Source organism: Petromyzon marinus, chromosome 4, assembly GCF_048934315.1.
Source record: "Petromyzon marinus isolate PM22_M1 ecotype Great Lakes invasive population chromosome 4, UKy_Petmar_22M1.pri1.0, whole genome shotgun sequence".
NCBI lineage: Eukaryota > Metazoa > Chordata > Hyperoartia > Petromyzontiformes > Petromyzontidae > Petromyzon > Petromyzon marinus.
The window spans coordinates 10334368-10349919 of NC_133670.1; the positions used below are offsets into that span (position 1 = coordinate 10334368).

General features: G+C 40.1%; 1 protein-coding gene across 3 annotated transcripts in view; it reads right to left on the minus strand.

Annotated features, from left to right (window-relative positions):
• The window catches only part of LOC116938745 (diacylglycerol kinase beta), a 131922-nt gene that overhangs the window by 102082 nt on the left and 14288 nt on the right, over nucleotides 1-15552 (minus strand). For 2 of the 3 annotated variants that reach the window (XM_076056136.1, XM_076056133.1), the window contains exon 2: nucleotides 8239-8651. In XM_076056136.1, the coding sequence (XP_075912251.1) occupies nucleotides 8239-8335 (97 nt within the window). In that variant the 5' untranslated portion in view covers nucleotides 8336-8651. The remainder of the gene's footprint in view (nucleotides 1-8238; nucleotides 8652-15552) is intronic. The other variant, XM_032946320.2, reaches the window with a different exon arrangement.

The window sequence follows — 15552 nt, forward strand, 5'->3', positions numbered from 1 at the left end:
TATTAACACAACTTGTAATTACACTACACATAGGATGGTGACCACCGACCTATCCTCGCTAACACTGACACTCGGATAACAACTGGTGTGGCCAAGTCAGGAGGGCTACTGCTTGGCCACGTTGACTTGAGGCTTGGCTTCACTCTTCATGAGGCGTCTTCATCCCGAACCTGAGCATCCCCGCACCAGGTGCAGAGCCCCCTTATATGCGCCTGGGCGTGGGCCAGGCCACACCCAGGCCACGCCCACCTTCTCGAACCCTCGAGAAGGCTCTGCTCCTGGCCACGTGGCCCCCAAGGTCCCCATCGGCCCCCACCTTGATCCGGTCACGTGTCCGGCCGGGTTCGTACAGAGTGCCACGGCCTCACACAACCCCCGTGGCACTGACCGACAGCCTCCAGACTCCAGACTCCCCGACCCGGCCGTGACGTCATTCCCACATACACACGTGGTGATGTCATGTGTGTGTGTGTACAGACTCACACGGTTGTGATGTAACATGTCACTACACAATGATAGTTACACGTTTAGTAAAATCAAACTATCTAAACTGATTGCAATTGAAAAAAACTCTTAACATCCGATCCCAAAAGAATATATAAATACATTATGGTTTCATTCACCCCTGATCCTTATTAAGAGGTCAAAAGTGTGGCTAGTTACTGGTTCAGGGTACATGTATATACATGCCCCTTGTTGGGCTTGCATGGTGCTGTCTATATATTGTTTTACCATGTGTACACGTGTGGGTATGGCCCTTTTTGTCAATCCACTGCTGACTGAGCTCCCCCCCCTCCCCCACTGCGTGGCTTGTGGGGGTTGTTTGATCATACTTCACCATGCTGGTCAGTGCTGGCAGGGGAGGGGGGAGGAGGAGCCATGACTGGTTCAGATATCACTTGATACGAATGTTAACCATGACCAGGGAATTGAACTCGGGTGTGAAGGTGGCCGAGTTCACAGCACAGTGTACTAATCATTGTGCCACCAGATACTGGTCAGTGTGGGTTGGTGAAGGCAGGGAACATAGACACGGGGGCATAGTATAGTATCATATTATTCTTCATTGCCTTCTAATGCCTGTAATGTAACTGGCAGCAACCTCCGACACCTGCACGGTGGTCGCCAACCGAGCACCATCTCGGCTCAAGACCACTGAGGTTCTGAGATATGATGAGATCGGATGCAATCTGGGTGATTTGATGATTGTTTTACTATGCAATTATTGTGTATGTTTTGTTTTGACTCGTACATGTACGTTTTATTTTACGTGAATTCCTGATTATAGAATATTCACCCATTGCGGGTACCGTCAGAGAAACCTCCTATGTACTCTCTTCATATTAACACAGTTTTTGTTTAGTAAGTCAACTTCATTGATCTAAAAATGTACTTTGCCTACTGAACTTAAAAAGCATAGTTCTCAGTAAGTCTTGGAGATGTCAGTGACACAGACACAGTTAAATGTATTGTCACTAGCACATTCTAATTTGTTATTGTTTAGGGTCTCACTTAGCAAAACCCCCTGGAAAAAATAATCTCATGGGACTCAGTGAGGCTCTTCCTTTGGTAAACAAGTGTAATAATATTATGGTAATGATATCTTGACATTGCATGCTTAACCAACAGCCCCACCTCCACTTCTTGACTACCAGCCCACGATAACCAGCTACTGTACATATTGGGGCTTGTCCGCTTCTTTGGTAAAGTGTCAGTGTTTGCCAAATGGGCTTGTCTGAACAACATTTAACTCAACGCAACTGTAAAGCAAAGTGTAATGACGACCTAATACAGCTAACAAAAAGGAACCATAGACTGTGAAGGATGTTCACTGACACATTTAACATGTCAGTGTTTAACGAAACACGGAAAGCAAACAAATATAGCATTCAGTACACTACAACTATTTGATTCTTTGATGATTCATGGCAATCATCAGCCAATTGATATTTCCCAGTAAAATGTACGGTAATGAATTTAAATATGGTCAACCTCAGACAGGTTTAGACTTAATTCAATCTCATCAGCAAGTTAAATATATTAAACCAGTGTTATATGGGTAGTCTGAACGCTGTGGGTGATAGTTGCCCATCAACAGTAAATTACTAAAATGTTTATATTTTCTAACATTGATTTATGGAAATAGAGTACGGTACTATAATAGCAAGCAGAAAACAAGAGAAACATTTAAACAATTTGTCTATCGTCCTTCAAAAACTCATATTCGCCCGGTATCATTCGTTTAAACAAGGCACTGCATTCACAGGGTCATGAGCAATGGGAGACATCGCTCACCAATTAGCTTGATGATGTTACAGGGAAATTGACATGTGTGTGCTGCGTCCGTGCAAACAGCAAATCCACACATTTATGCAGCGCGAGCACAGCACTCGCCTTAATGCTGTTCACAAAACTGGATGGGACAATTGTCCCGCCTTCCGCACTCCGCTTTCAAGCAGGGTCAGCGGTGACGGTTTGATTTCGATAACCCAGTGGGGAATTGCAGTGCGTTTAGTACCACCAGTACAATCTGCACAGAGTGAATGCAGCCTAATGCTACACACTCACTCATGGGAAATACCCGATAAAAAAACTAAAAAGGCATTTACTGTATATTTTTGCTAGCTCTGCTTGTGTTCTGCATGAAATATATGAAAGTTATAATAAGCATGGTGTTTATGTGCGTTCACAGTGGTGGTAGAGATAGGCTTTGTAGGGTGAATGAATTAAGTGTACAGGTAAGTTGTGAATCTATTGCCCCACAACGCACGTGAGAATGACATTTTTTACATTTATTTGTGTTTTGGGTTTCATATTTGTATGAACATTTTTCATCAGTGTGTGCGAAATTACAGATGCCAAGCATGGACACTAATGCCGTCCCGCCTCAGGGTGCTTCGGAAGTCACATCAGGTGGGGCTGACAGAGTTGACTTCGTCTGTACTAGCACGCTGTCACACTTTACATTAAAAATACCCCCTGCAACTGGTACACGGACATAGGACTACCCAACCGGGGTTTCTCGATCACGCATCTCAGCACCCCCTCTCGCCTATTAACGCGTTAGAACTCCGGTGCTTGCATTAAACTACTCAGTTCGGTTTGGTGGGCCCCATGCTTGGAAAATAATTGACGTGCCAATACTGACCAAAAAGCATAGGCAGCTCCATGGTTGAGGAGGGGTTGACAGACATACACAATTGCACACGCCCACTTGTTATCTCAAAAGTGCACTGTGCACCATTTAATCCACTGTGTCAGCACACATTTTGCTATTGTGTGCATTTGCCTGATACATTATTCAATCTCCCTTTATATTTCTTAACCCCTTGTGCCCTTCATTCAGTAAAATTGTCCTGTATTTCAATGAAGCCTATGGGTAGCGCTCAACTCTTTCAGTGGCCCTAGGCTTGTCGTGGAAAATTCAACATTTCCAAGGTTGTGGGCAATGCCTCCACAGGATGAAAACCGGTCGAGTTACCAGAAAGTAATCATGGGATATTAATTTTAGATCGAAACCCAGTGTGTCCTTCAATAGAAGGGCACTATATACTGGACAAGCAACCATTTTCAGAATAAATTCAACTAAGCAAAAACACTATGCCTTGCTTGCCTTGCTTGCCTCGCTTAAACTTGATCTTGCTTGGAAGAAAACAAGGACATTTGGCAAACAGCCTTGTGTACAATTTGGCTATATACAACTACATTACACTAAGGTCGTTCACATTTTGTGTGTGAAGTATTTAAAAGCTATATATGAAAAAATTTCTTCATCAAATCCATGTTTAAGTAGAGGCAAACGTTTAAAATAGAAACAAAATTCTGTCACCGCCTTTGAGGGGCCCAATGAAACCATGGGGCAGGCATCACTTTGTCTGAAATTTAAGATACGCTTTTGAACTTCTGCAGTCCTTGGGAATTTCACACGATGCCCTTCTACTTTACCCCGTTGTTTAAATGTCACTGAGAGCACAGGACTTATGACTGCGCATTAACAGTAGTGCGGTGAGTTCAAACACATTTACACAGTACATATAACATTTCCAACAGTAAATGTTACATCTGTGTTTACTTTGTATGGGCTTGAATTGTGTTTTTATTAAGTCACTTAATTGCTTTTACAACATAGTTAGATCATGCAAAACGTGGATTTAGAGGTGCTTATATTGAGGCTATTTCCTACGAAATAGCTAGGTGGCTCAAGTAGCTGAAGAATGTGTTAAGATATTCAGCCAGTAACCCATGAGATCCTAAACTCAAGTCTCAAGTGGGTGAAATATATATAAATGGCATGACCTTTTTTGATCTCAGAGACTTCTCATGTACAGTGAGTTTTATTATATCCACCCACTCACAAAGGCCTAACCGGGTGGCACCGTGTTGGAGCCCTTGACCCACACTTGGAAGGGCACATTTTAAATTCTCGGTCAAAGGCCAAGAAATCCCATCATCTTTACATGGTCAATAAAACAAATATCACTTTGTGGGAAGTCAGCAACTGCTCTTATATGGAAAGACTCACTGCCATGGGAATGTGCAATGTTCACCACTAGCTCAGGACTGCCAACAGAGATGAGCATCGTGCCGTGCTTGTTTCGGCACGGAGACACTATGACTTTTGAAATGGTTATTGGAATGTGGCCTCATGTTATGAATAATGTCTGAGTGATTACAATCACTTGATGCTTCAGCAAATGGCTTCTTTGGTGATCACTAGGCCACAAACTCCAAACCAAACAACAGATAAATATAATCAGTGCTGTCGCACACGGTTATTATTTTTTCTGATAAGGAGTTTCAATAAATTACGAGAAAAAATATGTATTTGTGCTCCCAACATATTGACGTAATAAATAAGCGACTCAATGAATGGAAGATATGTGTGCGTTTGCTTGTGAATGTGTGTGACTGAGGCAAGATGGTGCAATCGTTAGTACAATGCACTACGAACCTGATTACCTGGGTTCAATACCCAGCTATGAATATGACTAGTAGCATGTCGTATCTGAATCTGTCCTGGGCTTTCCCTAAGTTGATTCAGCCTTGAACAAATAGAGTAACACCCTTATTTACGGCCTCCCGCTTTACGTATTTTCGCTGTAACGTGCTCAAATTATTGATACCAAATCCCTTTTTACGTACATCACGTACTCGAGATTTACAAACTTTGCCATTTAGGCCCAAAATTTTGTACGTTTCACGGCGAACATTCAGACGCCAGATAGTGCCCAAGCGTTAGCGTGCCTCACGAGCTAGAGTCTCTTTCATGTGTACTCTTCATATTTTTTTCCCCACATACTGTATTATGGTAACTATTTTTATACAAGTGTAAACTATTTGTAGATGATAAGGGGCCGTCCATAAATGACGTTACGCGATTTTGGACGATTTTTGACCCCCCCCCCCAAAAAAAAATAAAACATGCTTCAAATAGCTTTAAACTATTGTCATTGTAGTGCGTATTTAATGTGGCGCTGCACTCTGACGTTGTAGGAGAAAACATTTATTAAAAAGTCTATTTAATTAAGTAGAACGTGTTGTCTATATTTGTTTAAAGTTGCGCATTTTGATGTGACGTCACATTTCTCACAACCTCCCCTCGTCACACATCGTCACAAATGTCTGACACCCCCCCCAGATGCGTGACGTCATTTATGGACGGCCCCTAAACTAATAATAATACCTACAGTATAATAGACAAGGTCATATATCTTAATATATCAAGAACACATACTTTTCACACCGATGGTTGTACAGTATACAGTGAGGGAAAAAAGTATTTGATCCCCTGCTGATTTTGTACGTTTGCCCACTGACAAAGAAATGATCAGTCTATAATTTTAATGGTAGGTTTATTTGAACAGTGAGAGACAGAATAACAACAACAAAAATCCAGAAAAACGCATGTCAAAAATGTTATAAATTGATTTGCATTTTAATGAGGGAAATAAGTATTTGACCCCCTCTCAAATCAGAAAGATTTCTGGCTCCCAGGTGTCTTTTATACAGGTAACGAGCTGAGATTAGGAGCACACTCTTAAAGGGGGTGCTCCCTTTAGTGGGCAAACGTACAAAATCACTGCACATGCGCAAAGGGTTACTGAGCATCTCTCTGTTTAGGTTATGTACCACTTTATGGATCCACCAAAAATGCTTCGATTTAAGAACTTTCGATTTTTCTCGTGGTTTTCTCAAACACATCCTGGCCGTAAACCTGTACATGGTGGATTTTCTTTTTGAATCAGCACTGAGGAAACCAAGTTGTGGTCGTGGACAACACCTCCTTAGCTGCCCTTAATAGGTGCTCACTCATAGAGCACTTGCCTCCAGCAGTCCAAGAAAAGTTTGTTGTCAGTAAACTGTATTTGGGAGAAAATACTCCTACAGTATTTGAGACGAGCTTGGCAGACCCTTGTCTTTATGTGTGTGCTTGGGGGCTCGTAACAAATGCAAATAAATAAATAATTATTCGCGTGTTATGGTTAAACAACCTAAAAATACTCTGTTAAATGCAATTCCCTTAAAAGCACACCTATTTTTAGATAATTTCACAACTCATTCCTTTAGGATGCAAACAGTTTCTCACAAACACGAGACTGAACATGCAGATCTAAATGGGATAAGTTATTTATTTATAGTCAATACTCCCATTTACCATTTGGACACGACTTGGAGGCCTACATAGATTGTGGCAATAAAAATACACAACACAATGGCCAAATTACAATACAAGACCGCATGTTAACAGTTTATCAATCTGTTTATACAGTACTCTCCCCGTGTTAAAGTTTTCAAAGTCCAGTATAGGAGTCGTCAAGCTACGTGGAAGGTCTAATGCGGCATGGCGACGAGATGCACAAGCAGGATACATTGCACGAGCAGGCTATATTGTGAGGCCCCTCAGATGGGCTCAGACAGGTGTAGACAAGAGAGACATCCAAACCTCTGCACTTATACCGTGGGAAGCTGCTCAAAGCACATACACGGGCAATGCTCACCTGCCCTCGTGTCCACCTGTCACCAACACATTTGGCAATGCTTCCAGACATTACATGGAATTGTACCTTACAGTCTTTTATCATTTTGAAACGTGAGCGAACATCTATTTTGTGTGTGCTTTAAATAAAAAACAAACTTGAAAATATGCTATGCCTGCAAGTGGTGCAGGACCAGCCTTAGTTTTAAAATATACATTATTATATCTTGACTTAAAGCTTTAGTGACTGCAGGAATTCATATTCTTTTGGTCTTTCGGTAAAGCCACGTAGATAGAAAAAATAATTTTAAAAAACACCACGACGTTTCGATCGCAATACAAGAAATCGTCATCAGGTGAAAAAATAGCGAGAGAGCTGCTGAGGCAGGATGTTATAAAGGTTTCAGATGGGTGTGGCCCAAGGGTCAGATACGAAATGGGTGGGGCTAGTGAAGAAATTTGCATGTCAATGTAAGATCGCAGAGAGCTGGGCAACCCCCACAACGAGGAAGCTGCGGAGGTGGCCATTGTATTGTGAGAGATTAGCATGTCAATGTAAGATCGTAGAGCCACCGCCACATGTTAGTGAGACATTTAACCTGTTAATGTAACACCAGAGAGTCGAAAATGCTGTGGGCACACACGAATGGATTTTTCTAAGACGAAGGTACTCTGCAAACCCACTGGCTATCAGCGAAGATTCGTTCATGAAGCCATACAGATATATAAACACAGATACAATTTAAACCGAGAAAATTGGTACAAACTGAGTAATCATTGGAAGGACGTTATTAACCAGGTTAAGTCATAACTGACTGTGATGATTAGTAGCTATTTTCGACTCTCTGGTGTTACATTAACATGTTAAATGTCTCACTAACACAGCCACCGTTGCTCGTTTTCCTTGATGTGGCAGTGGCTCTACGATCTTACATTGACATGCAAATTTCATCACTAGCCCCGGCCCACTTCGCTTATGACCTTTGGGCTACACCCATCTCAAAGCTTTATAACATCCTGCCTCAGTAGCTCTCTCGCTATTTTTTCACCTGATGACGATTGCTTGCGTTGCGATCGAAACGTCGTGATATTTTTATTATTTTTTCTATCTACGTGGCTTTACCGAAAGACCCAAATAATATACATTATCATGTTCGTGTATGCAACCAATAGACACAAATACAGAAATATCTGTTTCCACAAATAATCAACATTACAGGGTGAAAGCAAAAATAAGCAGACAAAAAAAACACACAACTCACATTCAGTGTATGTTTGGAGCTGGGAGAACTCGGCAGGGCTCAGCGTTGTCCATTTATCTTGACTCATCTTGCTATCTCCTTTCAACACTGTCCACATAAATTGAAGGTGGCGTGATTACACTGCACATACAATGTCCATCATGTCGTCAAGAAGCAATGCTTAGAGCAGCCCGCCGAATGCACCGCTCAATGCAGACTTGACTTGACAACCCCCGCGGTTTTTCATGAACCGCTCCCTTTCACCGAAAAAAAAAACCACAACCACACCCGGTGAGCAGTGGTCGTCCCCTTTTACCAGTCTCAAGAGGGGATATTCACGTCGATTCAATGCTTTCGCCGCAAGGAACCCTCCACCGACGATTGTCTGTCCAGAAACTCCCTCCCTCTGGTCATCCACACACCGAATGCAGACTCTAAAGAGACAAGAGGAGGAGGGAGGTACGGGGTGGGTGGGGGCGTTGGGTTTGAGGAAGAGATACGTAATGACATAGCAATGAAAAAAGGGAATGAATTACTAATGAAGGCTGCTCACAACAATATGCAGCAGAGGCGGAGCCACTGGGATCCCCCCCCCCCCCCATCCAGAAATACCGCTGGGGTTTATTTACAGAAAATATGATCAGTAAAATAAATAAATTGAATTACATCGACATTGTAAATATATTTCACACCGTGCTTAGGTCAATACACCTTTGTTACAGATGATGCATTAGCCTTTTCAAACCCTATTTTTGTATCTATGCGACATATATCCAATGCTTATTCCATATCGTATAACCATCGGTCTTCATGTACTGTGTATGTGATGTGTGGCTTGGACATGTGCTTACATATGCAGCGTAATTATATATATACAAACAACATAAACACACTGATAGAGATGGTAAAGGAGTTTGACACGAACAATTACAACGCAATAATTTAGTGTCTTAAATTGACGAGGCCAGACTCATCACGAATCGTCAGCACATCATCCCTTGAGGGATCAATAAACAAAATACTAAACAGTGGTTGTCATGTAAAAAAAAAACGTGGCCCCGATCATAGAATATAAACCGCTGGCTCAGTGCAGATATTACTGAGGTCAGTACTACCACGTGTTTGTTTATACACAAGGGGAAACCGCTTTGATTTTAAATAAGAAAATAAACACAGGCCAATTAGGGATACCTTAATCAATCTCTCGAGTAACAAAGTAAGGATGGTGAAGTTCAGGTGCATCACAGCACAAGCTGTAAAATAGGAGGAGGAAAGGGGGGCTTTAATTGGCTGTTTGCTCACAAATGAAGCTTGCTGGTGCGAAGGGGCAAGTGTTGTCTAAACATTACATGCTTAAAATAACCGGGGCTCCTCTGCCAAGCAAGGCTCGTGTGTCGCTAAAATATTTACAAAGTGCCACATTTCCATGGCCATTGCTTGCAACTGCAGGTGATACGGACAAATATGTTTTGGTATATATTTGGTATATGCTTATACTTCAACATTCTTCTCCATCAGACAAACGTTCCATATGACTGATGCATTATGAAGTTATACAATACCACCAATACGGTTCTAAATTAAATCCAAAGTCAGTTATTGTACCTCTGGCACCAAGATATATATAAAAAAAAATGGCAGTCCACATACAGCAAGTTCAATAACCGCATTCCTGCCACTTGATTAAAAAGCCAATGATAACATGAAATATGAAATAATGAAAAACATTTAAGGTCAAGTTCTGTGAACCCCCTAGGTGTCAGACAATACTCACTCAAAACTGCTCTAGAGGAGTTGTTACACCCCTAGCTGCCACTGCTATTCAGTGGCATTAAATATGGCTCTAGATTTTGGTGTTATAATTTATTTATGTAGTTTATTGTAAAAAAAATTCGGTCACAGTCCCTATGATCACTGTTACATTGCATTTATGGCTTTTATTTTGGTAATTTCGAAAACGTTTTTTTGTTTTGGCCATGTTTTTGTTTATTGTAGTACAGACTTAGACTGACGGCCTTATTCTAAGTTGTTTTGTGGTTGTTACTGTTATTTGACTTGCATCCCACTGGGATTTTTGCACACAGCGTTGGTGTACGGTGCTATTTCAGGAAGATTTTGATGTTTTTTTCCTGGATTTTCTGTTTGCACAGTCACATAATCACTTTAAGATGTTTTCTTGTTCATGTTTTTGTTTGTTGCGGTTGCACCCGATTCAAGAGCCGAATGGCTCAAAGGGCTATACCAAATAAATAAAACTATGGAAACTATGGAACTCATCGCATCGTGTTGAAGCAGGGCATAGTTATGTTATAATTAAATATATGGCTTCACTCACTGCTTTAAATGAACAATTTTCTGTCTGAACATGCAGCTGCAACTCTTAAAGCTCTAATATGCATAAACTGGGTGCCAACCATATTACTGACAGCCCAGAAGAGTCAGTTTATTGCACTGGAGTCTAATAGGTCATCATTTACTCTTGAAATTATAATATATAGATAAAATAAGGGGACAGTCAAGTATCTCAACAGCCTTCTTAAAAAAAATGCAAATGGCCCCTTGGAAGGATCTGTTGGGACCTGTTTGTATTTTGCTACGATAACGCTGCACTAATATACCACCCAAGTCACAGAGATGCCCCACTTCAAGGTGTTCATCCCCTCTTTCCAGCCTCAAGTCTGTGCTGCAGCATGCATGCATGTGCTCTAGGTAAGTCAATCACTATTCACTTCACAAAACTTGGTAGTGATTTCCCATCCCGCCTCCTTGCCTTGCAATTCGATGAAATGTTACAATTTAATTAAACCATCAATTGATTCAAGATAGATTATTGGGTTGGGCCACACAATGATCTGTGATCTGACCACTGTATAATGTTAAGACGCTCCTCCACCTGACACTGAGATAATAACATTAATCGTGGTAGAGTCGGGAAACAATAGTTAATGCTCTACAGGAAACTGCAAAGGAAGCAATTCCTCATTTCCAATTTCCTGATATATAAATGTCCAGATTGGGTGCCGTGGCCGTTCTCAATGTGCAGAGGACATTTGAGTGGGGACTTAATCATAGAGGCTTGAGAATGAGATGAGGCCGTTCAACGCATCAGGCACCGTGTTCTGCAGATCAAAACACGGATGGGTATGGATAACAATCATTCAAATAGTGTCCAGACCAGTGGTGAGAAAACTGATATTTACAAAAAGCAAAGAAAACGGTCAATTATATTTACTGCTCAGCACATTTTCCGACACCACATTTAACGCAGCTTTATGCATCGACTCAATCAGAAGGCATGGCACAGTTTTTAATGCAGTACACTTTGAAACATTATTCCCACACTTGTTGCCGATTGTATGAAACCTCACGAGAATTTTCAACGTATGCATAACATGTTTTATATCATTCTATTCTATAAGATGTAATTATCTGTGTCACATTTTATGCGTAGGTATTAATACGTAGCAAATTATGTGGGCGGTGCTGCGTTAGCAGTGGTGCACAAGCACAAATAACAAAAAACTCAGCACGTTTGTTAATAAATAAAATAAAAGGTATATAAAATATTGGATTCAAATGGATGATCATCTTTTTTCTAAAGCTTTACCAAAAGTAATGATGAAAAGGCAGGTGGTGTGACATAATTCCCATACCTGTACTACATTTTTCGGCTCATAAACATGTTTTGGCTCAGAAAAATGTATGCTAAATGAGGTAAGTGTGTGTGTGTGGATGGTTTGAAACGGTTAACCTCATTTGGCAGGCTTTGGAATTAACTTGTTCATTTTATTACACGTAGCATTTCAACAGAGAATACATTTTACATACTTATGGACAAGGCCACTGAAACGGGAGCAAAAGGGAAGATTTGTCCTGGGCCACACACAATAGAGGGCTCCACAACTACCTTGTGTTTTATTGCTCTGGCCGACCAGACCTGAACCTCCAAACCCAAGCCCTCCAGGAATCTGTGGCCAGCCCTGCTAATGAAAATAAACCTGGAGGCCACTTATCAGGGACAAGGTCCAGTATGCATATTGTTAATGTTTAAATAATCAAATGATCACATGAGGAAGTAATACGTGTGCTGCAAATAAATTAACACGATAATAGCAGCATACAACAACATATGATAAGGTGCTTGATTACTTCAGGTTAAACATTACCACATGAAACTTATAGTTCTACAGGCATACCCACACACACGTAGAAACGTCATACCAATGGGGCTGTACATTAAAGGAATGATGATAAATATGCCTAATTAAATTAAACAATGCAAGCAGACTTTAAATAGCAAAGCGTATATATGTGTCTCTAGGCCTTGTGGGATAGGCTCCGGATTTCCTGCGAAATTCGTGAGATCTCTTTAAACTCTCAGAGTTGCGGCCCCCATATTAATGTGCGTGTGTCGCTCATGTTTTATTTAGCAAAGCAGCAAAGGTGGACCAAGCATTTAACTCAAAAACAGCAAGATTATGGCTGCAGTTTAGTTGTCATTTCGACCACGTAAGTGAACAAAGGGCATCCACATTGTATTAATCTAAATTGATGTAATTTGTGTATGCATGCTTAACTTCTTTCGGAACATACGTAGCCAACCATGATAATCGTTACTCCTTCTTAATTTCCATATAATTGCTAATTATCAAACTGGGTATTGTGTTGGGAAAAGGAAAAACAAACACAAAATTGCTAAGATTGGGTTTTGAATGACTTGCTTTCAAATTTCGATTTAAAGCTTTCGTGACTGCAAGGATTCATCTTCTTTGGTTCTTTCGGTAAAGTCACGTAGAATGAGAATATAATAAATTGATAATATAAAATAACACAATAATATTCTCCCGACGTTTCGGCCACAACACAAGCGGCCTTCATCAGGTGAAGGGACGAGACTCTCTGGAGGACTATTATTGTGTTATTTTATTTTATCAATTTATTATTTTATTCTCATTCTACGTGACTTTACCGAAAAAAACAAAGAAGATTGCTTTCAAATGTTAATAATTGGCAACACTATAGCATGTTAAGAGTTTGCTACAATTATAATGCATGAGAGTTCATCAGCAGGCCTGTAAACATAATTGAAAATCATAATTATGGTATGATACGACACAAACACATGTCACGAAGAAATTTACCCAAAGTATTCATAAGTAAATATACAAATTAATCCGAATTCAAGATGGTGAGAAGTAACATGCAATTCACAGATTGCTAAGCAGAAGGCACACTAATGAGCATCACTTCACCTCAATGTGTACAATAATTTGTAATCAGCACAACCACTAAACACGTGACAGCCATAAGAGGCGAACACCATGGCACACACTGAGAAGTATGCCCAATGGAGGGGACAGTAACAGAGAGATGTGTCGTGTAATGTAGTGAAACCAAATTATTACCACCTTCTCACAATCGTTGCAAGTGAATCTTAAAAGAAAACATGTTATAGTTTAATTGGATTAAGAAAGTATAAACATGCATAGAATAAAATAGCTAATTATAAAGTATTAAAGCTTTCGTGACTGCATAAAATTACTCAGTGGTTTTTTCGGTAAAGTCACGTATGTAGAAATACAATAAAATGATATTAAAACAAAAAACAATCACGACGTTTCGATCACAACGCAAGCGATCTTCATCAGGTGTTAAGAACAAATCACGGAGGTAAATACAACAAAAAGATGAGAGACGAGAATTCAACCAACCTGAAAAAACATTATGTGAAGCACATCCAGTCAGGCCAACATTATCGTGGTACCATTATTGTGATCATATCAACAATATATGATTATCTGCATGAGGAACACTGAACACATGTGCGGCTAACAACAAGAATATTGATTTAAAAAAATAGACACCACGTGTAAATACAACAAAAATACTACCTTCGTTGGTTCTTTCGGTAAAGTCACGTAGAATGAGAATAAAATAATAAATTGATAAAATAAAATAACACAATAAAATTCTCACGACGTTTCGGCTACCATTGTCCAGGGTCATTACTACCATTGTCCAGGGTCATTGTAAGAATAAGTAACTACCTATGTTGACCTGGGGAAAACACAGAGCAAAGTGGAAGTGAGTTTTGTTTTCTCTTCAAACCTGAACTCTCTCTTTTAACTGTTTAGACAATACCATACTATTTTTTTTCCCAGGGCGGTCACTGCAACCTTTTTAATTCATCCATAACATGGTACGGAGAAGTACTGTATTTGCGATGCTGCGACAAATAATATATATTACCAACGCCCACATTTTCTGTTGCCTCCATGATCATGTACACCTGTTTTGTTACGATATGCGGAAATCACATTATTCTCCCACGTGGACTCTGCCCATACTTGCACAATTTCAGGCACACCCACTCCCCTGTGGTTACTGCATCGTTGAGCTATTATTACGTGGTCAATTAACACAAACTGACGATTCTTATGGGAGCACTAAGAATCGGTCAATCAAAAGAAGGAGCAATCCATTGTACTGCATCTCAGCCTTTTGTTTTTTTGGGGCATTGGTCACTGGTTGCTGAGACATTAACCCTAACATGACGGCATGGATGGCACACTCATTGCCAAGGTGCTCAGGTTTTGAGTCAAATAAAGTAACCCTATTCATACTCTTTGGTTCTTTCGGTAAAGTCACGTAGGTAGAAAAATAACACATCACGACGTTTCCATCGCAACACAAGCAATCGTCATCAGGTGAGGCAACTACAGCGGGAAAAAAACTGATGTTTTTTTTTTAAACTGATGTTTTTTTTCTTTGCTTTAGTTGTCTCACCTGATGTCGCGATCGAAACGTCGTGATCTATTATTATTTTTATACCTACGTGATGACTTTACCGAAAGAACCAAAGAGTATGGATTCCTGCAGTCACGAAAGCTTCAAATCAAGATTAACCCTATTCACTTAAATAAACAGTGACATTTGCTCAATGGAAGATAAAGATAATGAACCCAAAAAAGTGTCAAATTAAAAAAAACATTATATTTTATACACATAAATCAGAGGGGTTACATTTGAACTTCTATTTTGTAATATTATTTTAAAGGTTTAAAACTGTCAACATGGGTCGTGTAACTAATGATGACAAATGATAGCCAAAATAAAACATACCATAACGTTCTGGGATAATGCACTTAATGCTATTAATATTATAGAGTAATGCTAATACTGACGGAAATTATTTAGGTAATTTTGTAAGGTTCGTGCCTTTCTGTTATTGTTGTTCAGTGTAGTGTTTCTTGGCTGAGCTCAAAGCCATTCATTGTTTGGTTTCATTAATTTCCTTCACTTGCACAAACCGGCTGAGAAATTATCCAAGTCAAT